Source organism: Clupea harengus, unplaced genomic scaffold, assembly GCF_900700415.2.
Source record: "Clupea harengus unplaced genomic scaffold, Ch_v2.0.2, whole genome shotgun sequence".
Lineage (NCBI taxonomy): Eukaryota > Metazoa > Chordata > Actinopteri > Clupeiformes > Clupeidae > Clupea > Clupea harengus.
In genome coordinates, this window is record NW_024880350.1 from 1 (window position 1) to 24,999 (window position 24,999).

General features: G+C 44.0%; 2 protein-coding genes across 3 annotated transcripts; both read left to right on the plus strand.

The window, feature by feature from the left end:
* Window positions 1-6: 6 nt before the first annotated feature.
* Window positions 7-2,409, plus strand: LOC122131956 (synaptoporin-like). The gene is made up of 4 exons (XM_042706678.1): window positions 7-268; window positions 443-647; window positions 825-1,016; window positions 1,348-2,409. Exons 2-4 carry the CDS (start codon window positions 495-497, stop codon window positions 1,477-1,479), a joined length of 477 nt encoding a protein of 158 aa, XP_042562612.1. The 5' UTR covers window positions 7-268; window positions 443-494; the 3' UTR covers window positions 1,480-2,409.
* A 772-nt stretch (window positions 2,410-3,181) lies between these two features.
* atxn7l1 (ataxin 7-like 1) lies at window positions 3,182-17,728 on the plus strand. Of its 2 annotated transcripts, XM_042706679.1 has the most exons (11): window positions 3,182-3,370; window positions 3,841-3,912; window positions 5,549-5,653; window positions 8,792-8,975; window positions 9,374-9,861; window positions 11,669-11,751; window positions 11,996-12,231; window positions 12,502-12,688; window positions 13,293-13,414; window positions 13,589-14,315; window positions 14,424-17,728. In XM_042706679.1, the coding sequence occupies exons 1-11, from the start codon at window positions 3,274-3,276 to the stop codon at window positions 14,439-14,441; spliced, it is 2,319 nt and encodes a 772-aa protein (XP_042562613.1). In that variant the 5' UTR covers window positions 3,182-3,273; the 3' UTR covers window positions 14,442-17,728. The 2 variants fall into 2 exon arrangements, with proteins under 2 accessions (XP_042562613.1, XP_042562614.1); XM_042706680.1 differs by lacking the exons at window positions 3,182-3,370; window positions 3,841-3,912 and adding an exon at window positions 8,151-8,235.
* The last annotated feature ends 7,271 nt before the right edge of the window (window positions 17,729-24,999 follow it).

Here is a 24,999-nt window from a genome sequence, read left to right on the forward strand (position 1 = left end):
TCTGCTTTTCCAAGTTTGGACAGAGAAAGGTTTGGTCTGTTACCCTCAAGAATAAGGCCAGCAGCCAAAAGACCTCCCATGCACAAATACACGCAAACACATACGCACACAGTGTTTAACTTTGAAATCAATCTTGATATTTTCCATAGTTCACCGCTGTTTTTGCCTTTGGAAGTTGTGGTGGCTATTCGGGCAGAAATGTTATCTCCCTGAATTGCACTGAAGGAGCAAACAAGACATTGACAGCTGCTTTCTCTTATCCTTTCAGGTGAGTGCCTTCCCTGTCATTAGTTGATCCGTGGATAAATTGATATTGATGTTGATGCTGATCTTTAGAGATCCTTTGGGTGTGTGCTTGTTTTCTGAATCCACAAGTAGATGTCAGTTTCTTTGCTTGTATTTTTGTGTTCAATAGCTCATTTCCTGTCCTGTATACCTACAGATTAAACCAAGAAGTTCTTGTTGAGAGCAACACCACATTATGCAACCGCACAATGGCAGAGACTCACTTGATGGGGGACTCAGCATCCTCAGTGGAGTTCTTTGTGGGGGTCGCTGTGCTCGCCTTCCTTTACTGCATGCTGGCTTTGCTGGTATATCTGGGCTATATGCACGTCTACAAGGACTCCAACTTTGGGCCCATGCTTGTGAGTGCAAGTGAAGGATCTGTCTTTCTGGAGTGCAACCAACTATGCAATCCCAGATTCCAGTGGATGATCTATGACTGGCAAGTGTTTTCACCTCCCTTTCTCTCTCACTCTCTCCGTCTCGCCCGCTATGCTTCTCTTTCTCTCTGGCCATCTTTCACACTCCCTCTGCTGCAGGACTTTGTGGTGACAGCTGCCTTCGCCTTCCTGTGGCTGGTGTGTTCTTCAGCCTGGGCCAGGGGCCTGCAGGTGGTGAAAGACGCCACGGGCCCAGCGGGCATCGACTCCACCCTGAGCCTGTGCAAGGAGCCAGACGTGAGCTGCGAGGTCAACGAGATCGCCAACATGCGCAGCCTTGACATATCCGTGGTGAGTTTTTTTCCCCCCTCAAGCCTTTAATGTTGTGAACCAACAGGAAGTCCAGACGTTCCGCGATAGAAGTGTGATGGAATGCAGATTTGACTCTTTGCACTCCTTGATGTCTAATGTTAGAGCTACACCACAGGAGTTTTTTTTAGTTAGAAGATATTTGTATATTAAACAATCCTCAGGCGTGCATGTCCAAAGGTAGCTGCAATGACTATAAGTAGTGCAGATGAATCCTTCGAATGGAAATGTTCATTGTAGTCTTGCCCATGCCATGTTCTGTATAGCTGGTCATTGACACGCTTAAACGATGTTGTTTAACTTTTTGTTGCAGGTTTTTGGCTTCCTGAACGTGATTGTGTGGCTTGGCAACGCTTGGTTTGTGTACAAAGAGACACAGTGGCACTCCCAAAAGTCTGCTGCACAGCAAGGTTCAGGCCGCAGGTCGGCCCCAGCCCCCATTTAAACAACGGCCCATTCCTAAGCAGGGCCTTCTCTCTGGTCAGCTGCCTGCGGAGGAGAATAGGTGGCAGTCACGGCCTCTCCTCCAGTCACGAGAGAAGTGAAACCTCTCTTTTTTTCTCGTCCTTCTCTTTTTCTCTTTTCAGTTCACCGCTATTTTAGCTGTCTGCCTGATGCCACCCTGAAGAATATACCGGGACGTATTATCTGCCTTTGCTCTTTGATCACTACAAATGTTCTTTTGTGAGGATGTGTGTGTGTGTTCACCTATGCAATTATGTGCCTCAGCTAGCGGTGCTTACAGAGCTAGCAGAGCTTTGCTTAGCATTTTATTTCTTGTACACTTGCCATTTTATGTCCCTGAAGCTTTATATATGGATGAGCCTGATTCAAAGCTTGCCTCATGTTTGTGAACCTCTCTGAAACTCCTTAGCCTTATAGTAATGGTACTGTTTTCTAATGGTTATTTTTCAAATGAATAAGAAATGTCCTGACACTTGATTTTGTATGCATTATGTTCTTGTGACAGTAGATTATTTTGTGTTGTGTGTTTATGCACTAACTTTACCATATGCCTTGAATACTCTGAATGTTAATGCCTTAAAGAGAATTTACACCTCAAAATGTGCATATTACGAGCTTTGTCATTTTGATTATTCTTTTGGAAAAAGCTTGTTTTTTGTATTGATTGATTCTGTTGTATGAAAGGAATAATTTCTGACAATGCAAAAAAAATGTCAAGCCAAGTCTAAAGCTGAATCTGTGTTGAACATTAATATGCTATATAGACATGCTTAAGGTGTCTATAGATCCTAGCATAGAGCTATTTTATTTTGTCTTGACAGAAATCCTTTAAAGGAGTAGTTATGTTTTGTGCAGTTTTTTTTTTTTTTTTTTAAATAAAGGCTCTCCCCTGAGAAAAACAATCCTTGAATCCTTGAAACAGTGTCTTTATGTCATTGGGTGATTTTGTCCAAATAAATCCTGAAGTCCCTTTGGCATAATACAGCTTTTGTGTTCTTGGTCATCCTGTGACACACTGGTTGGTTTTTGTCTGGGGAACAAATGCTACATTATTTAATGAATCCCTTGAGGGTTGTGGCTGCAGTTGGATAGGAAGACCTCAGTACTTTGGGTCTCTAATTTCACCAAATGCGTATGGTTTACTTTGAATAGTAATCTCCAGATGACTGCCTTAAGTATGTAGGCCTCCGATAGAGTATTTGCAACTAGGCCCCTATCATGCCACACAGATTGGAAATGAGTTGCTTGTGTGCCACTGACATCTAGTGGTCATATTCACTGACCACACTTTACCAACAGCTGTACTCAACACCGTCACATCTTGGAGGAAACTAAAATGCATGCTTTCAATCTTGAATCAATACTAAATAATTATCAACGCGTGTCTGATGGGTCTGACAGCAATCACACGCTTTAGCAGGCTACGTCGAGGAAATGTTTGTCAATTATGGTGCAATAAAAGTTACGTAATGCATAATATCACCGAGGCTAACGGTATTTATCTTTTGAATTGAGTCATCGTCATAGGGCAAATAAGACTATACTCAAGAGAAATAATTCATCTATTTTCCTAAATCACAAAATTCATGTATTCACAGCTTGAACTTTTGAACTTCGGTACCCCCCCCCCCCCCCCCCCCTTCAACCTTTCACCTCTCTGTCGCCATGGTACGAGCAGAGACGGAATTTGTCGAATGTGACGTCAGACGCTTCCCCAGTCTCGTTTTGCTGGCTGCGAAGGAAAGGAAAAAGCAAGCAACAAGAAGGAAGAGCAATGGCGACATTGGATCGCCAACTACCAAGTCTGGATACGTTCATGTGCAAACCGTGGTCTATCTTTACCGACGCAACTGAATCACTCTACTCCGACAGTAAGTCCACGCTGAGATTCTGTTTTCACTGTTTAATTCATGTTTTGCACTTGTTATCGACAGTGTTTTTCAACTGAGATTGAGCTGACTGGGTGTCCTCCATGCATCTCTGTGAGCAGAAATAAACAACATATGCAAACATCCAGCGAGATGAGCAAAAATATTCTGTCGCTGGTGCAAAGTGACAGTTCTACCCTGACAGAGGCGCTGGATTGATTTTCATTTTATTGTACTTTGAGCCATATGTCACTAAGTGTACAAGTTTAGTGTTTGCCGTTAGTGCCTCGCTGGATTTAGACAGCCACCTAGCTACTACTAGTTGTATTTTCATGTTTGCAAGCCACCCTGCTGATAGTGTTGACTTACTGTTGGGACGCACGGTGAATTGCATGCCCATACTTTGTAAGGGAAGAGCAGGTTATTTTGCAAGTTGTTCTTTGTTTGCAAATAAGCTTTCTCGTTTTGTGCAGGCGCACTCATTGCTGAAAATCAAGGGAAACATTTTTTGAACAAAAAGGAAGTGATGAAACTAAACAGAGAAGGTAAGATCCATAGTCTGTCTGTTGTGCCGTTTAAACTCTTTAAGATGTTTACAGTAACAAATTAATGCAGTAGTAATGCTTTTTCTATAAATAAATATGTGTTCCAGTATAAGCACAAGTGTTGCCATACTTGCTTGCTCAAACTTTTTTGATATTCATTTTGCAACACAATATTGCAGTTGTGTTCTAATTGTGTTTCAATTGAGAGGCTAGTGAAGTTTAAAAACTGCCACATTTATGAAGTTGCAGCTTGGTGTCCTGGTGTCATCGTTCACAGTCCAGTGTTTTAATACTGAAGGGACGCTATGGATGTGCAGGTGCATGTGTTTTCGCACACATCTCCAACCACCCGTGGTAGGATTTAAAAACGTGTGAGTGTGGAAGATCAACAAACCTGAAACATACTCCCTTTCAGCTCACTGTACCATTGCATAGAGTCACTGTCATTACCTTGAGTCTGGGTACATTCAGTGCAACAGGCGTTTGCTGGGTCACCCTTCCCTCACCCATAGTCGAGAAGGTGGAGAGAGAATGTGAAATATTTGGTGACAGACAGGCCAAGCTACTTGTTTTCTGTTATGAACACATTTTGATTGTAATCTTCTGGCTCACACCTTGACAGATCGGGATAAACTCCGTCTTCAGTTATGCTGGGCTGGGACACCCCCTTTCATTGAGACACTGATATAATTCATCATTCTCCCGCTGGCTTCTTTCATTCATCACGCAGCCATCAAATAATGAAAAATCGACTACCCATTCCTGGCAGTGTTTGAAATGTATTCATTCACGAAAGGGGAGATTGTTTTAGTAGTTCGGTCCTGGCACCAAGCCTCATTTGGCAAGCTGTTGCAGCAGCGCTAAGCTACACACTCAGTTTGTATTTGCCTTGGCAGAAATGGAGGAAATTGCTGTCGTGCTTTTAAAAGTACAGTCAGAGTTGTTTTCTAAGTGACTGTGAATCGTGATGCCATCAGTGGTGAAATCTGTTTCTCACCATCGTATTTTGATATAGGTTTAGTATCTGTTGAAAGGCTGCTGTGATTGGTGGATACACTCTGGGAAGCAAGGGGTGGGCCACCATGCCCCCTCCCCTCTACCCCACCCCACCCATTATGACTGACTACTGTGTCAGTCTGTGGCCTATGGTATGAGGTTCAACGTTGACATAACTGATGGCTTGGCCCCTGACCTGGAAGTGAACATTGTCCAGAAATCTCTAGAACCTATAGCCTTCCGTGTGTTTTGAAAGAAAATAGGTAAAACTGGTAGGACATTGGAATGACTGAAATTAAGGAAGCCCTTGATATAAGCCTGTCATTCGCACTATTGTGTAATGACCGTTTTGATGCTTTTACATCTCATAGAAGCTCATCAAACAACATCAAGCTGTTTTTTGTGGTCATGTGATGGTTGTTATAATTCATTTTTACTTAGCTTTTTGCTTGCTGGTTTTCTAAGCACAGGTATAAAATAAAGGGCTTTCCCTCGTGGACATTTAGTGCAGTGTTGGTGTTTCTCTCTGGCTCTGTCTCTGTCTCTACCCCTCCTTCTCTCCCTCTCTCTCGTCCTTGCCTTTCCTCTCAGGCTTTCCTTGCTAACTCAGTTCACAGTATTGCTTTCTGCTTCCCTGTAGATATGCACTTGTTTGGCCAGTTTCCCACTCATGACGAATTCTTGCTCGTCGTATGCAATGTCTGCGAACAAGTCATCAAACCTCAGGGGTTCCTGACACATTACGGTAAGCGTGCTTCCCACAGTGTTGTGCTAGATTATGAGAAAGGTGAGTCATTTGGCGTAGGCTCTCTTGGAAATTGAATGCTGTAATTGATGTGGAATTTTTTTTTTTGAATGATCATTTGTTTGTTTGCTTTTTATTTCAAATCATCCTCATCAGTTATTTTTTGGTTGACGGTTGCATCTCTCAATTTTGTTTTTGACAAAAAAAGAAAATGCTGGATTTGATGAGCATCTGCTGCTGATTCATCTGACTTTAGTGTTTTACAGTAGTGATGGTTCAGGAATGTTAGAGCCACGCGATTGAAACCTTACCCAGCCTGCTGTGACACCACTTGGTGAGGCCTCTAGCGACAGCATGATAGCCAGCCTTAAAGGGCCCTCCCGTCAAGACAAATGCCTCTAGCATACTGGCCAGTGGGAGCTTCTGTGATAACTGACTGTGTGTGTGTGTGTGTGTGTGTGTGTGTGTGTGTGTGACCAGACCACCGTGGATCAACTAAACAGCAAACCACACTGAACAGGGTGAGGTGCTTGAGACAGATTGACAATGTATGTAGCCTCAAGCAGTGTCAATGGCAAAAGCACTGTGGTGGTGGTGGTCATCCCGCCTGGATGGCTGAGAGGGCACCAGCTCCTTCGAGGCTGCAAGGGAAGGCCTGCTTGTTTACTTTCGCTTTTGCTCCAGTGCTTTCACATCTGCCTCAGGTTTTTCTGTGTGCCATGCCCATGTGTGCTGGCGAGGGAAGCGGGCGAAAGACGGGCAGACACACACGCACACACACATTTGGAATCAGTACGCTGTGTGCCTTGCAGGGTGGCTTGCTGTTTCTGTGTGGCAGAGCGGGGAGGAGGCTGGCAAGGCGCAGCCACCTGCGCAGGCTGTGCACGGCCCTCTGTCCCCCTCTCCTGCAGCCCGTCTGCGAGATGCGTGCCGCGCCATGCTGCAGCTGCGTGGCTGTGTGGGCTCAGCTAAGGGGTCAATGACTCGGGGCTATTCATCTCGCCAGTGCCGCAGCCCAGAGAAGAATGCCTCCGAGCCAGTTGGGAGGCGGGCTGTTCTTTTCTTCTCTCTCTCTCTCTTTTTTTTTTTTTTTTTCCTTTTGCCTTCTGTTTCCCACTTACTCTTTTTTTTTTTTCTCCTCCTCCTGCAACCTTTTTTATGCCTGTGGCAGAGGCTGAGTAAGGGCTGTTCCGGATGAACTATGTGCATAGTTCCAAGGGAAGGGCTTTTTTTTCTGCTGGATCTATGGCCCTTAGAGCTGAAGGTACAGTAATGTTTTTTTTTCTTGTTCTTCTCTTCTTCCTTTTGGCTGTTGCTCTTTTCGTTTCGTTTCTCTAAGGTCTCTCTTAAGCTGGGGCTGGCTGGTGGGTGTCTTCCTGCCGACTGACGCCAGGCGGATGTAAACAAACCCAGCTGAGCTGTTTTGCCCCTCGTGTGGCAAAGCGCCTCTGCTTCCTGCCGGCACCGAAGCCAACGAGCGTTAACAGTGGACCCATGGCACCTCTGCACCGTTGCCTCCCCGCCCCCCTCCCCTCCGAGTCAAAGAAACCCCTCAGCTCGCTTGCAAATATCTGGCTTGTAGCTTTTCAATGAGTGAGATCAGTGTTTGTGCCCCAGAAAAGCGTGAGGAGAAACAAAGGCTGATGTTAATGCCAGTGTGTGTGTGTGTGTGTGTGTGTGTGTGTGTGTGTGTGTGTGTGTGTGTGTGTGTGTTGTGAAACACATTAGTACCCCTTGGTTAACTTGCGCCACGGCCTGTTTGTAATTGCTGGTGACTGGAAGCCAGAGGGGGGCGGAAGGGTTGTATTAAGATTGCTGCATACTTGAGTACAGCGTGGACTTTGAGCCTGTCCTAATCCAGCTGCTTTTGTCCTCTGATTGGTCTATTTACACACCTGCCGCTTGTGTCTGATTGAATTACTACCTAGAAGGGACGGGGGGCCGCGGATGGCTCAGTTGTTCATGTTGGAGCAGTGGTATTACAACTTTTTTTTTTTTTTTTTTTTTTTTTCTTTTAAAGAAGAGGTGGGGTGAAAAAGGTTTATTTCTTCTACTCCCACTTGACCATAAACCCCCTGCCCTTCACTGTGTCCCCCACCTAATGAAATGCAACGAAGCAGAGTCGCTGGAGATGTTTCCAGCAGCGTTTCAGGCCCTGGCCGTCGTTCTCCTGGCAGCCTGAGTGTGCTTTGAAGGCCAGCTCTGTTGCCAGAACAAGGCTCGTTATATTCAGATTATTGTTGTTATTATTTAACTCCAAAATGTGCAAGACTGTCCTGGCAGCCTAACACCCTGAATATATCCCATGTGAGTCGCCATGAACATTTAAAAAAAAAAAAAAAAAAACATTTATAGTGCTGTGTCAAGTCGGGGAGGGGGGGGGGGGGAATAATTCCTTGTGATGCATCCACCATCAGTGTATGTTTGTGTCTTGTGTGTCCTTACATGTGTTTAGTGTGTACATCTGTGACTATGATGTGCCCCTTTGGACTTGCAGGTAGCTGGGGAATAGTTTCACAGTGAGTAGAGAGGACAGCCTTCCCCACCCCAACCCCTCCCCAAAGCCATGCATAGCAAGAACCGTAAGTGTAGTGGCTGTTTTTCCTCTCCTCACCTTTTTCTCAAGTGCCCCTCTCTCTATATCTCTCTCTTTCTTTCTCTCTCTCTCTCTCTCTCTCATTACTGTCACCACCAGCAGTCACTGCGCAGACATTTCTCTGTGGCCTCTCTCTCTCTCTCTGTCTCTCTGCATACCACAAATTAAAGCCATACCAGAGTGCTTAACCAAAGCAACACATTAGCCCCGTAACTCGTCACAGCCTCATTCAAAGAACATAAGACTCTCAATCATTTATCAGTAATCCAGCTGCCCAGACACTTAGGCTGATTTTGAAGACAATGTTAAAATGAGCTAGTCCATGCCATCATAACTTGGCACACCACTGCATGATCATGCATGTGGCCAGATCTTCCATGTGTGTTTACTCCTTGGTCTTAGCGCTGTTGAAAGATGATATGACCAGCCTCGTCTGACTTCTGCTTTCTTGTGTGTGTGTGTGTGTGTGTGTGTGTGTGTGTGTTTTTTCTGGTGTGTGTGTGTGCGCCTGTGTCTGTAAACTTTCTGTGTGCACCTTGCAGAGAGGAGACACGGCTCTCCCAGTGGCTCCAGGGCCCCTCTGGTTCCCATGAAGCCCAAAGAGTCAGTGAGCCACAGTGGGTTGGAGGCGCTGCCGTTCCGCGTGCCCCGCGACTACCCCCACTCGCGCTTCAGCAAGGCCCCGCTCGCCGTTTACCCCCCCAAAGGAGCCCGCGCCAAGGCTTGGTGCGTACACCAACTCCCCGCTCTCATTTACATACACACTCAGCTGTTTAGCTCGTGCTTCTACAAACTGATTTTTTTACCATGGAAATATAGTACAAATGCAGGGGAATTAGCAAAAGGCGGAGAAGTATTACGAAAGCTTTCTGTTGCCTCCAGCGGCTTTGAACAACATTTAGTTTCTGTGAAGGGTATGAAAGTGCTGGGTGTTACATAGGTTTTAGAGCACTCAAATGATGCCCACTGGTTATTCCAATTCCATACTCTTTTCAGCTGGTATGTGTAATGAATGCTGGGAATGTTTTTATGATTCAAAAATAGTGCTCATATTAATTATTAACATATATTATTTTTCCTTACACCTTATTACTTATCTTAGCATGTTATCTGTGTTTGTGCAGTGTGTCCTTGCCTGTGGTGAGTTTGGAGAAGATGCCCTGCTTTGGAAGGGCGGAGGGGAGCAACATCAAAGTGTCCTCCAGCTCCGCGGCGCCCAGCACCTCCTCTTTCCCTTACTCTTCCTCCTCATCTTCCGCCGCCTCCTCTCAGTCCCCGGCCGCCTCTCTCAAGTCATCGCTTGCCTCCCACAAGCCCCAGGAGAAATTTGTGAATGGACGAGGGCCAGCCACGCCCCGCTCGACCACGCCCCCCTCGGCGCCTGATGGGCGGCGTAGCCCCTCGCGTTCCCCGCTAGACAAACGGCCCACCCCCTCCCCCTCAGCTCAGGACAGGAGGCCCAGCGCGTCTCCCTCTCCGTCCTCATTGGACAGGAGGCCCAGTGCCTCGCCCTCCCCATCCTCATTGGACAGGAGGCCCAGTGCCCCGCCCTCTCCCCTGGAGAGAAAGCACCAGAATGGGACGAAAGGCACCCGGAACAAGAGAGTGTCAGGTAAACTTTTTATGTTTGTTGTTTGTTTATTTGCTTTGTTTTGACAAATATATCAATACAGCATAGCAGTGGTGATGTAGTATCAGCCTGTGTCGAAACCTGCCATTCTGTTGCAATGCATGTAGGGCTGGGCGATATGGACAAAAAATCATATCCCAGTTTTTTTTATGCTGAATACAGATACATGATCTATACATCAGTATTTTGGGCTAGTGGGCTAAATGTTCAGTTGTAGCCACTGTAGTGACGATGTCCATGCCATCTGACACAGAAAATACAAGTTCAGTTTCCAATAGTGAGTCCCTTCTTGACTGGACACCTGTGGCTGCTTCCATTGGTTGATATGAGGAGAGAGATGGCTGCATTCTGAGCTGCAGCAGAAAATACTTAGAGGAAAACTGTGAAAACAAATTGTAAGCCAATGGGTTCAGAGACGTGACTGAACTCATCATACTTTAAGCTGACTAGCTAAACATCTAAACACAAAACCTCCACTTTTCATATTGACAACTGGGCAGAGGTAACACGTAAACATTTCTCAAAATATTATACATATAGATACGTATATTTAGTGTCTACTCGTGTTATTGACAAGGGTCTCAACTCTGTTTACAACTCTTTATATTAATGGAAACATTCCGGCCATCGCTGGCCACTATGATGTCAAGAGGGAGAGTGGGGGCGTGGCTGTGCGGAGAGTGTGAGAGCGAGGATGAGGGGAGCAAACACTAGCAGCTTTTTGGAAAAAAGGGGTTATGTAAGACAACATCAAACTATATCGGTATAAATGGTATTGTCTCATCCTATATCTCATAAGGTCAAACCTTATATACCGACATATCACCCAGCCGTAAATGCATGCAATGTTGTGTTGGCATAGGTCCTCTTAATGTGCCTGCTGTACTCTATCCAGGCATTTTCCAGACCACAGTTTTTGTCTGTGTTCAGTGTGGTCTGGACACCCTCAGGAGGGATTTATTTTGGGTTAGGGTTGTCTCAATGAGCATCAGTCTAAATGATGTTAACAGTTTTGCTTTTATTGAGAAAACTGAGCTGAAAGAATTAAACCAGAAGCAAAAACTGAGATTTAAACAAGAATCACTAGGGACATCATACTCTCTGAAATCGGACTTTCCCTGACTTCATCCACATAACTTTAAATGACGGGGATCAAATAGAGACATTTTTACTTAACCCTTTGACTGAAGCTGTTGCTGAATGTCAGATGACAGTGCTTCCTCTCTTACTTCATCTAAACCACTCCCCCATGGCTCGCTGATTGGCCTGGTCAAAAATCTGTCAGCCCATTTTTTTTGTCACTCTGGGATTTCCAGGCCGGGGTAAATTCAAAGTGAAAATGATGCTTGCAAGATATAGTCCGGATTGTATTTTACACATGCGTAGCGTCTGCCAAAATACTCTGCTCCTTTTAAAAACCCATAAAAAGAGGAGCAGTGGTTTCCAGCAGCAGGTTGGCTCCTTCCAAGCACTCACCTCCGCCCTTCGCAGAACATCGCAGCACACATCCACGACTAGATTATAGAGATTAGCGATTCGAGATTACTGAGGACATCTGGGTCAGGGCCAGTTGAAATGAAATGATTGAGTCAAGCGAAAGTCTGTAGTGCATTGCAATGCAGCACAGGTTTAAATGAGAAAAGTGATAATTTCACACTGAAAAAAATTATCTCGCTTGCAAGCAATTTTAGATGTAAGATACTGTTTAGAATACGTTTTTAAAGGTCCTAGCCTGTAAATGAACATATATTTTGTATTGTGAGTGATATTTTATTTAATTTTTCTCAAGGGAGGATCTTCGATCCTAATAAACACTGTGGAGTTCTGGACCCAGAAACCAAAAGGCCCTGCACCCGATCTCTCACTTGCAAGGTTGGCAGTTGTCCAACTCATTTTGCTTAGCTTGTGTTCTTTGTGTTCTGTACTCTGTGTTTTTTTTTGTGTTAGTTTTCCAGGGAACTGTATGGCACAACACTCCTGTTGTGTTCTGTCTTCTCAGTTCCTCATTATGCTGTGATGGCTCAGGTTAAACCAAGTGCTTCTGGATAAAGACTTCTGTGTGTGTGTGTGTGTGTGTGTGTGTGTGTGTGTGTGTGTGTGTGTGTGTGTGTGTCAGACTCACTCCCTGACCCATCGGCGTGCTGTACCTGGGAGGAAGAAAAACTTTGACATCCTCCTGGCCGAACACAAAGGACGAGCAAAGGAGAAGGAGGTTGGACAGAAACAGGATACTCAGACAGGCGGCCAGCCCACCCAATCGCACGACACTACTCCAAGCGGGCCTGCCCACTGCCCCAATGGCAAAACCACTTCCACTTTGCGGCTACGTCTGGCAAACACACACATCCACAGGTATACAACCATTAATGTTTCAGGTGTCCTGTGCTAATTATTTGTGAGCGATTGGACAGAATTCTCATAAATGACCTGTGTGAAATTAGTTGTTTGTTCTAATTGTAGTGGTTAGGCATATGTGGAAGTGGGAGCTGTTTTCTTTCAACTGATCATCTTTTGAATCAAAATACTTCACACTCTGTTTCCCTTTTTCATCTCTAGTCAAAGCGATTTCACTTATTTATGATGAGTACCAGTGACGACAAATCTCCTTCAAACTCTTGACAGGTCTGTGGGCAGTCGGGGCGCTGTGATGCTGAACTCCACCCCGGTGCCTGCCGCGGACCCTGTGCCACGCTGGCAGAGGGCAGCTGCGGAAAGCCGCCTGTCCAGTGATGAGGGTGAGACGGAGGCGTCCGAGGACCTAGAGAAACCAGCCTGCCATTACTCTCCGCGCCATCCGGACCCAATGAGTGTAAGAACCAAAATATACGATCCCTGTCTCTCCCCAGGCCTCAAGCCAGTTGTCTGTTGGCTTGTACAATCCCTGTCTCTCCCCAGGCCTCAAGCCAGTTGTCTGTTGGCTTGTACGATCCCCATCTCTCCCCAGGCCTCAAGCCAGTTGTCTATTGGCTTGTTGTCTCGCCGCGCCAGATGTGACTTTGGAACTGCTGTTTTCTGTTTTAAATGTGCCACATTACCTTTGAGCTCTTCCCTTGGGAGGTGTTGTTTTTTGCTTTAGACCCTTCACACACTGAACCTGCTAATCATTCATTCCTATTTTTAGACCACACTACCCCATAATTGTCTCTACATGTATATTGTAATTGTAACACAGGGTAATATAGTAGGCTAACATCATATTAGGTTGTGCAGCCTTCAGTATTGTTTGCCTTTCTTATTTAGCTGGCACTTCTGACCAAAGTGACTCATAGCAGAGGGACTGTATCCGGGTGTGTGTCTGTTCTCGTACTCCCCAGTGAAATTGAGCTTCATGCCATACATGTGCGAGCACCATTTTCCAAATCAGAAATTCAAGGAAGAAATTCACTCTTTCTGTTCTCTGTTGTCTTGGGCAGTGCTGTGCCTTCAACAGTAGGCTGATGGGGAGAGGCCATTATGTGTTTGATCGGCGCTGGGACAAGATCCGACTGGTGTTGCACTCCATGGTAGAGAAGCATGTGAACTCTCAGATGTGGAAGTAAGTTAGAAAGACTCTAAATCATAAAAAAACGTAATAGTGTTTCTTTTGGTAATAGGTAAAAAAACTGAGAAGATAATATTAAAAGCATCAAAACTCTCAGTGTTCTAGTGCTGACCAATATCTCTATGGTCATTGCTGACCATCTGATGTTAATCTGTCTTATTGGTGCAGGAAGGTACCCTTGGCAGCAGAGAGTTTTGCCAGCAACTCCCCCAGCCTATCCGATTCTTCCTCTTCTGGTTCGGGTGTTCTCTCCTCTCCCCTGTTTGCCTCTCCTGCTGTCCCTCTGTCTCTGGAGGGTGTCTCCGTCGTCTCCTACTCCACAGCCTTCCCCCATAACGGAGGTGGGATCTTCTGCATCAGGGACCCCGACCCGCCGACTCCAGCGTCCTCCTCCTCCTCCTTGTCTTCTGCCAAACTGCCTCGGACTAAACCTGCAAAGTCCCCCAGGGCCCAGAGTGAGGGGCCGGGAACTAAGAGGCGCAAGGCCTCCGTGGGGAGCACCCCCCGGAAGAACGGAAACGGCTACCACCCACCCCCACCTCCTCCACCAACCCCTCAAGGCTCCTCCATCATCAGTAATGGCACAGCCACCCTCTGCATCAAGAGCAAGTCCCCTGGTCGGATAGGGCAGGGACTCAAGGACTCTGGCAGGTACGCAAGTGGTGGGCAGGTGGGCGCAGGCAGCTCGCTCCCAGGCGACCACGCGCTTTCCACGCACAGCCCCGCGCTGTTTGGTGCCATGGCAATGGACTGCAGGAAGAGGAAGAGCTCGGGCTCTGGGGAAAAACCGGAGAAGGTGACCAAGACGGCAGGGCTGGATGGCATCTTCAGGAAGAGCGGCTTGAGCCTTCTGGCCCCGCTGCCCGAGTCGCCGCACAATCCTCACCTTCGGCAGGTATGCCTCGACTGTGCCTCTTGACTTCCACTAGGAGCGTTCTTACTATTACCTGTTCATTTCTGTCTAGCTTATCTCACAATTTGTTTCTCTCTGTCTCTTTGCCAGCCCAAGGTGCACCACTGACTTAATGGATCATCAAAAGGAGAACAGGATGATGCTCAGCCCAAACAGACTGTTTACTCTACAGCCTCCAAGCCCTTCCTCTGCCTGTCTTACAGGGTTTACTGGAATTGACTGATAGACCAGAGCAGTAAAGCTGTGTGCCCATCGTCTATCGAAGGTTAGGTCCTCGTTGGTTGTCAGTGGAGCCCTGTGGGGGAGTCGGGCTGCACTGGCCGTCCTCAGAAAGAAAATAAATAAATGGGGTCCCGTTGGTACTAAAAGTTCTCCCCGCAGCTGAACTGCACTTTCAGCCGCTACGCTACAAAGCTTGTGGGGTTCCCATGGATGCCGCATAAATGCCCGTCTACACGTGTACAGATCAAGACTCTGAGGGAAAAAAAACTGTCAGCAGAGCGGACATGCTTTGTTTCTTTTGACACCACTTTTGCCGCTGAACTTTTTGTTTGTTTGTTTGTTTGGCTCATACCGCTATTATATAGCAATCCATTTGATGATCTCGCCTTGCTGGAGATGTTGGGACAAAAGAAAGGATTGGAGAGGAGAGACGTGTCTTGTGCGTCATCTGATTTCTTCCGTGAGCTGTGACGAGCTTGAGGGACCCCTCACATCATGCCTGAAACCTTTCTACCATGTACCGTATTGCACATGCGTGTACACGTACATGGGTATGTGTACACACACACACACACACACACACACACACACACACATACACACACACATACACACACACACACAGGCACACACAAAAAGGCTCTGGAATGGAAAAAGCCTCTCCACCATGCCTATCTAAAGTGCACTTAATTCTCTTCCCACCTGGACCATAGAACAGGTGGCAGAGAGAACAACATGAACTTTCAACCAAGGGAATTCTTTACCGACACTGTTTGGCAAGATTATTTTTAACAGAAATAGGATAAATTCAGGTTTTTTTTTTTTTTTTTCAAGTATTTCAGTTATGTCGCAAGCATTGCAAGAAAACAAAATGTCAGGACTTGCGCCTAAATGGAAAACAACATAAGGAAGTGTTGGATTTTGTATGATAATTTATCATTTCTTTATTCATTTTCTAACTGACTAGTGTAGGGCTTAAGATGAGCAAAAGTATATTTGTATGTCATTTTAAAAGTTGAAAGTATTATTATAGAGTTCGTATTGTTGGAAAAAAAAAAGTGTACATATCTTTCTATTATTTTTTGTATTTATTATTAATGTATAAAAAATCCCACCTCCCTGCGTGTCACAAATACTAAAATCCCCAAAGAAATCTATCTTGCTTTCTTTTGCAAGATACTTATTTTTAAAAATCCCACTGTCATTTCAAATGTCCCATTGCTGTGTCACTCAGCTTTACCTAGTGGTTTAAATCCAATTATAATACTGCGGTTTGTAGGCATGTGTAATAATGAATCATTATTGGTTTAAGGCACATGCACTCTAACTCAACCTTATTCATATATTTCCTTGGTGTGGATTGATTGGATCAGCATGATCACCTTAATAGTCAATTTTAGTACTTGCCCCTTTGCACTTTGTCATATATACCAGAAATTTGATCTGGTCTTATTTATAGAAAACAAGATATTTCAAACATATATATTATATAGAAAGACAAATGTTTGTACAGTTTTTCGTTTTGTTTGTCTGATCCCCCAGATTAAATATTCTGTGTGAATTTCACCCATTGACATGTCGGCGCTTACCTTTCTGCCTTGCTAAAGAGCTAGACTCACCGCACGCCATGGCTGAAAGCTCAGCCTTCAAGCCTTTGTGATCTCCATGTAAAGTGCTTCCACTCCCAGACTCAGGTGATGGAAGTAGAGTAGAGGGAGTTACTTTCCCAAAGTAAGCTCTTTGCGATCATGTTTTCATCTTCAGAGCATTGTGCTAATCCTATTGGCTCTTATCTCTGAGACGTCAGTATCAGCCTCCCATAGAAACACTGATTTGGATATATGGAATATACTGATATTTCCTGCAGTCTTATTTCTCTCAACAGGCACACATATACTGTCTGTCTCATAAAAAGACCAAAGCAGATATGAGTTTTTAAAGTGATTAATTGTTATGGTCAGGTGTTATTTGACTCCACAGTCGTTTTGGTAGTTAGACATCTTGGGTATTTGTACCATTCACCTCTTGGGCAGTTAAGTGTACTTGGGTAATTAAATGAGAGTAAATTGAATGTTCACAACTTCCTTTCTCTGCAAGCTGATTTGTTGTGATTCCTGTTTGCTAGCTGGGGTTGTGTCACCTGAATATGGAAAATAATTTTGTCCCTTATGCACCTTTTTGATCTACTTTGTAAACTTTGGTCTGGTATTGTTCAGAATGTCCCCTCTTTATCTTCAGTTGAAGGCCTCTGATTTCAGAGATATATAATATAGACAGGCGTCTAATAGTTTGTCTTTAGAAGTATACGTTGGAAGAAATGTATATTTGTTTGTAATTAAATGACAGTTATACATATAGGCCATGGTTCTGTGGCGTGTCCACTGTGATATATATTTATATTTTTAATCAGCATTCATATTCTTGATCTAATTATCTATTTGAGGAGCACATCCACTCTTAGGACTTGCGCTTTTCATAGTGCAAATGGGACTTCATTGATATTAGCATTTGCATGCCACTACACTTTTGTTTTCAATTCCTTCCCCTCAAAACCTCTGTTTACTGTAGATGTCTGATCTGATCTACCCAAGGCATGAAAAATCAAACAAGGTTAAAGGCCACATTCATTTCTGAACGGATGAATTGTTCTTGTCTGACACGTCTTCGGCTTCGCAGAGACCTTCTGATCACCTCGAAAACCCAGCTCCATCAGACAAATTTAGGTTTAATGTCATGTAACTGTGTATACTAATTGTATTAAATTATATTACATTTTATACTGCCCTTTTGTTCAGTTGTGTAACTTGTACACATTCTGTCCTTACTAAATACAGTTATACAGTTTTTTTTTTGTTTTTTTCAAATGATGATGTTTAGTGAATACTTTATATTGTTTTCCCCCAAATCTGATCTAGCCATATGAGCTGTTTTTTTTTCAATGTAAGGCCTTATTTTATATGGTCATGTTAATGCTATCCAACTAAACTCATTTGAGAAGGAGTTAAAATATTCAATGTCTAAACCTCAGTGAAACAGTGTCCTGTATGTGCTTTTTACTCTTTTTATTCTTTTGGCCCATGGCATTTTCAAAAATGGAATAGAATATGTGTATTTTCAGGGTTTGACAATGTTTTGGATTTCAACTGTTACAGAAATACATTTTTTTACCTGTCTCCCTGTGTCCTGTTGTAAGTGTCTGTGAATGGGATGTGTGTCAACTGTTTAACATTAACTATACTGAGGAATTACCGGACAGTCTGATGTTGCCGATGATGCACAAAAAGTTTCCTGGCTGTGCGAGTTGCTGTTCTGAGGATGTTCCTGTGTAGGCTACCTCCATTTACAAGACTTTTGCAGGTTGATGTAAATCTAACCATCACAGTTAGTGATTCAAACAAACCGGTAAAGCAAGCTGAAGTGTGTAGTAAGCAATAAATAGAAAACTTTTATTCTTGAAATTCTAAGTGGCGATTCACAGAGAGGGAATATTCACCCCCCACTCCACCCCAAACCAGCATTCTTATGATAATGGTTTAGTCCAGGCCCTTCAGTTTGGAGTCTGGGTAAAAGCAATGGCTATCTTTTGTTATGTTTTCTGTGGAGTTGAGGGCATGGTTTGAAGGATTATAACTACAGGAGAACTCTGCGACGCAGTCTTTTTTCTTTCTATCTGAACACAAAAGCTCAACGAGCTTTTTCAAAGTGTATTTTACTAAAAAAACAAAACAATTTTCTCACAATCATTACACACGTTAAAAAGAACTTCGAAAGCAGCAGACTGTAAGAGATTGAAGCTGGGGGTATTCTGCCTGTTTAGAAATTGATAGTCGTTTACCAAGGAGGAATCAACGCGCGCAGCATGGGCTAAAAGCAGTTGCAAGTTTCGGCCAGTGGGAACAATATAGTCAGACACATTTATACATCATGCACGTGTTTAGATTGTAAGCACTTTCGCGCGCTATCCCCAGTCTACAGTATCATAGCAACCAACTTTCCCCTAGCACCTGCGCAAGTGAAGCTGGTAAAGTTTCTACAGATCAGTAAACATGGCGTTATTTCTTCTTTACAGGGTTAAGTGCAAATGATAGTCAGATCGACCTCACTGCGTGATTACTTGCGGAATGCCTATCAGCATCAGTTGATTACAGGACAGACTCGAAAAGAAATGACGAATAATGTTTCGTGAATTGCAAACGAAGGTGGTGACACACTTCTCCGTGAGGATGCTAGCTGGCTAACATTAAGCAAGCTAATGTTAGTTAAGACTAGCTTGCTAGCTAAGATAATGTTGCCACATCAACTGTAAAGTAGTTTTTGAGCGTTGACATTACTCGCCAACCCCCCTACAACCTCTCGCAATGAGGAACAAGCATTCCTGAAACGTCGTATCAGCTAAATCACATTGATAACGTAGCTAGCTATCATGGCTATTTGAAATAAACGTAATTTTACACGGTTGGAAACTAACGTTACAGCTGCTTTAGAAGATGATCTCCTCTTTTCGTAGTTACCACTGTAAAACATAAGTCCACGTGGACAACAATTAAGTAGGTAGCAATAGTGATAAAACTGAATGAACCAGTAATTGTTGTCACTTTATGCCGATTCCTAATCTAACTTTAGCATTTTTTTAAAGTCCCTTCTGAAATTATTGGTGACACTGGATCACTTGACATTGCTTTCAAAATATACATCAATTAATTTAAGTGTAGCCTGTAATTTCTTTTATTATTTGGCATGTATCTACAAAAGTATCAAATAACTGCAAATTTAACCAATCTTTGTGGGGCCTAAGATTTGGGTATTTTCATGATTTAGTCATTTTTCGAGTAATTAAGTCCTATTAAATTAAGTCACAAATCTATTGTGTCAGAGCTATTATATCTATCAATAAGGTAGACTGACAGGCTATTGTTTTAAAACTTTCTTAACCCTTTTAACTTTGGAGAAACCCAAGCTTCAAGTTTATGAATTTGGAGTGGGCGCGCGTTAAAGCTACGTGAATATATCACCGAAATAAACTGGAATTAACAACAATTTTATATATCTGCAGAGGTCAGTTTTCCTATAGCCCTCTGTCGTGTTGACAGTCGTGGTATTTCTAAAGTTTAAGTGTAGCACCTTTTGCGCAGCAGCCACACGACTAGGGCTCTCCACGCTGTGCACAAAGGCTGCTGGCGAGGGAACTGCCGAGCGAGAACTCAGCACTGAGCTAGGCGTAATAAACAATCCCCAGCTAGCCCGAGAGGACGCACAGTCGAAGTAGCTCACCGGCCGAAACGCTTTCTGGTACGTAGCGAAACCTGATTTAACCTTGTGTTTTGACAGCCACTCTGGTAAGAACAAAGACAATAACATTTACATCCACCGTGGACCTTTTACCCAAGGCCTAGAGTCGTTTTGGAAGCTAAAAATGCCTCTCCGTACCTCACCGAACGTGGTTGTTTTGCAGAAAATGGCGTCATCGTTCTCTTGTTCGGTCCGTTCATGGAGGGGCGAATGTTTGGTTTCAGAGCCTAATATTGTCCGTTAACAGCGTTTTTAAGGGTAGACTCAAACAGTGTGTTTGGTATTTAACATCTTTAATGGTACAATAACGTTATTTTACGCATTTGTGATTGAATGCGGTCTGTAGGAAGACGCGCAAAGCCGGAAGGGTCACCGGTGAAGCACCCGATTCCTGTGCGCCAAGCTACTTCTTGGAAATGGTGCCACCGAGCCGCATAGCGTAGCATTTAATCTTTCTCATCATCGACCATTTCGTGGTTTCCTTCTGCGGTATTCACAAACACTTAACGGTTCTAGATGATTCGTAGTATAGTTTTTAGTCGTGTAGGGACGTATTCAACACTCCCTTTGTATCTCTTTTGGGTCAGCCCGCTTTTGCGCTGCACTCTCGGCCATGCTGCAATCTGGAGGGGGCCTCTTTTCTTACGGCTTGAAAGGTGCATTTTGTACGTAGCTTTTCCTTTGATCAAGTTAATCTGGTCTTTTGTGGTACGAAATAGTAGCTTTTTGGAGTTGACAATATAAGCGTGTAAATGAGATTTTAAGGGGATAATAGGTCAATGCAAACGGTGCCATGAGAACGGAGAAGTGCATTGCGCTTCTGGTTGCAAACAGACAGCAAGGAGAGGTTCCGTTTAAAGTAACGTTAGACTCGCAAACAATCGGGGAGTTGGCGCACACAAATTGGGTAGGTTAGTTCGAAGCTGCGCACGGATTGTGCCGCTTTGCGCATATCGGCCGTAGCCTAGCTCTGGCGTTAGATCGCTACCATCGCTAACCTCTCTGGGTAGACGCACAGTAATCACTGTTTTGGTAGTCAAGCACTGACGCAAGGTTGCCGTGCATTATTTAGTCATCCACATGCTGAAACGAGTCGAAAGAAAGCCATCGATGTCTGGCCCCTATGCTCAGTCGGCCGCTACGTGTATGCGTCCTAGCCGTCCGTACGAAATAGCGAACAGATCCCGTATGACTGATAACTCTGGCCGTTTCTGCGCTGTACTCTTTAAAGAAGACATACATTGTCAGGCATGTTTGTCATTATTTTTTTTAACTTTAATTCCTTTCGTGAAATCATGGCGTTCTTTCACAGATCAAGGCACCTCATCTTACATGGTGGGGGCTGATGTGGCGCTTTGGAGCACAATTCATTAAGTTTTGTAGATCGAAGTTACGCAACTGATCTTCACTTAGACGAACGGTTCAAGTGCTATGCACCTCCTACATTAGGACATCTACTGAGAGAACGCGAATGAATGATTATTTTGTCATTAACAAATGAAATAGTGGTCGTTAGGAATATAATCGGTGCCATTTGCGTCACATCCCGCGTTACACGTACGCCCATAGGACGCTTGGTTTGCACCCAAGCGAGGATCATTTGAGTGCGACAAAACTGTCGTAGTTGTCATTCATGTAATTGTTTAACCAGGTTGGATTTAAGTTTTTTTATATGCATACTTAGGATTCTGCCATTGTCCACGACATAATTTGAAGAAGCTACTGGATTTTGCCACACGTTTGAAGTGCTTCCTGTTTATTGCGCAAGGAAGTGGTGCACATGGTTGTCGCTGTTAGTGTCGTGCTCTTACTAGGTAATGTAGTTGTAGTTGTGTGTGTAGTTCTTAGTTCTTGTGATGAAACATTCAGGACCATCGATGTGTATCTTACCTCATGATGGAGATAAATCTTCTCGACCCCAGTCCCCTGAGAACTGGTCACCTAAATGCAAGCAAATTAAGGAGAGTTCGAAGTGATGGATGAAGAAGAAAAGAAAAGAAAAAAACGCAAATATTTGTGTTTGTGTCATTTTGTGTTAAACCTGCGATATTGTTTGCACTACTTTCAGTCGGTATCGTTTGTTTAGGTCTTCAAGCACCATAATTGGCTGATTGAGCAAAACCTGATACTGCTGGGTGCAGTATTATTCACATCACCTGCCCCTGAGGTGGATGAAGATGCAGGTTAGGAGTGTAGTCTGTGTTCTGTTGAACTACCTCTGTAGTCTTGAATCACATAATATGTGAGTTCCATAATATGAACACCTAAGTGTAGTGTTCCATGAAGATGGCTGGGGTGAGTCCCTTCCAGTGGTGATTTCAAACCAGTGGCAACTTTATCTGATGCAGCTTAGGCAACCTGTGAATCTGTTCAGTTGACTAAATAAGGTAAAGTGATTGATAAGGTCCAGCTGAGATGTTATTTACACAGGCATGTATACTGTGTTGCACAGCAGGGTGCCATAATGACAGGCACCCTGCCGCGCCCCCCCCCCCCCATAATGCCCTCCCTCTTTCCTACCACAGTCCTGTGGCTGCTCTCAGCCATGGCCTCAAAGCAACTGCTTTCACGAGCTACGGCTTGTTGTTGCTCTCAGTTTAGTCACTTTCAGAGCAGCCACGGGCTGCATGTGGTAATTACATGCTAATTAACACCAAGTTGGGTGTACGGTGAGCAAAGTATCAACAGCATTTAACTTGGCATATCATCAGGTTAATCAGAACAAAGTGAAATTGCAGATGTAATTTTGGTGCTGCTGGGTTGTGTGAGTGTGTGTTTGAGCACAGGTGTTCAGGCGATTGGCAATGTGATGTTGGTTATAGTTAAATGCTCCCCAACTTATGGAAATAGATTTGGATGCCGGTGCTCCCCACCAGTTTCAGTTCAGCATTTTCTCACCGATGCGGTTTGGTTCCTTTGTGTGGTTAGTTCCTTCCTTCAAGTGTTTTAAGAGTGTTGCACTACTTTAGCTTGTCTGTCTCCATGGAGACGAAGTCGCTGTAAGGTTGAGCATCTTAGTACAATGACCTGAATCACCATGCCTTCCTTTGCAATTTGTTGACTAATCTGTTGGGCATTACATCACTGTTACTGATCCATGTAGGTCCAAGGGTTACTGGAGATAGACCCCTTACAGTTATCTGCGGTTCAGATAGACAAGCACCCTCACATTCATAGAGGTGTGAGGCGCGACCTTCCACTCACTTAAAATAGGCCTATGTCTTTCTTTTTTCTTCTTCTGTTATCTCTGATGATTACGCTGTTTCTCTCTCATCCTGAGTTGTAAACCGAACTTTAGCAGTCATGCATCCCGTTGGTGAAAAGTAGACAATAATGTAATTCCAAGTCTGTAGGAACATCATTTTCTAGCCTTGACCAAAATCAAATGACTCTATGGTTATCTCTTGTTGGTTTGACTCCAAAGGTTCTCTCATCGGTTCCTCGATCATCTTCATTCAGATGGTATGGTGTATAGTCACATCCGGCAGTGACTTTATAATTACTCCGCTTTGCATTAATGGAAGGATTTTCTAATGTGGCAGCTGTTGGAATGAATGGACAGCTTCGCAAAGATGACTTTAGTTGAGTAAGTTTAGTGTAGTTTAAGTTCAGTAATTTACACAAAGTGCTTTGACTGACTTTTTCTCAGGTGTAGGCTAGTCGTTCAAGTGAATGCATGAACCATGTCATTTCTAAACCTATGAAATTCTGTAAGTTCAGGCACTCTGTGGATGGCCTTTGTCTTTGGCCTGCTGAGGCAGACATTCTGAATCGCGCCTGCCCAGTGTTACACTCTCTGCAGGTCATTAAGTTGCAGCATCATCAACTGACTATATGCAAACTACACAATGATAAATACATATATATATATATATATATATATATATTAGGGTGTGATTGTATCTGTTGTATACATCCATTTCTCAAACTCATGAGTCAAAACAGATTATGATCCTTGAATCTGCTTTTTGATTTCCAACCCTAGCTCTCATGCAGTGTAATTTAAGGCAGGTAACTTACTCTTTTGCTATGACAGAAAGGAGTTGGAGCCTCTAAAGCATGGAGTTTGTCTCCCCCTTGTGGTAGTTTTTGGTAATGTTATGAAGGCCTTTGCTCTGTGTGCCATAGCCGTTGTGTGGCTAACTCTCCAGCCATCAGCAGTTATGCAAGCAATTGAGTGAATGGGCATTTATACGGATCTCGTTTTTATCTGACTTTACACTTATTTCTGCTTTTGGTTTGACTATAAGTAGAGTGATGTGCATCTCTTTGTGTCTGTATACGTAAGCTCTCAGATGGAGAAGTAATTCAAACAAGATGGCTTTTCATTGATTCAGGTATCATTTCATTTGCATTGATTGTAAGCAGCAACAGCGACCACAGCCTTCAGTCAAATTGTGTTCTTGTCTGAACACGATTACATGGTATGCGTGTTTACCCAACACGTTTATCTTTCCTTCTCTCTTTTCATCCAAGGTCAGTAAACGAGAGAAAGAGGTGTGAACTGGACAGGGAGACAACGGCAGAAGGTTTAGCATATAGAGACACTTATCTATGGCTGGCTCTTCCACACTTGAGTTGTGAAGGTCCGACAGCATCTCGGGGCAGAGGGTGGACGTTATGTGTGCGAGGACTCTGAGGGTCTCCAACAGACTGCTGTGATCTAATAACCATGCAGCGCTGCACATGTGTAGTCGACAGGCCCATTAATCACGGTACCGCTATCCCAGTATGTCTTCTAGGTCTCAGATGCCTTTGCTGCTTGCTGTTGCATAAGAGCTTTCCTTGTTCAAAGTGAGAATCGTGAAAAGTGAGAATTCATCAGTGTTGATAAAAGATTGTTCATTATAGATGGACATACAGGGGCCCCTGTAATAACTACAAGTCATAGGGTTAGTCTTGACAGATTATGATTATTGAGTCTGCCATCGTCTACCTTCTATCGGTGGCACTTGCAGCATTGACATGCACTAACCCGGCTTAGCGCTCGTAAAATTAAGTGAGAAAAGGTAGTACCGTAGATAGTGAGCGTTGAGTGTCAGTTAGTGTACTGGGACAGAAAGGTCGAGTGTGAAATTCGGAAAGGCATTTGTCCTTCAATTCTCTATGCAGGACAAACCCTGCAAATAGCCTACATTGTTGGACCTCTGAGTTT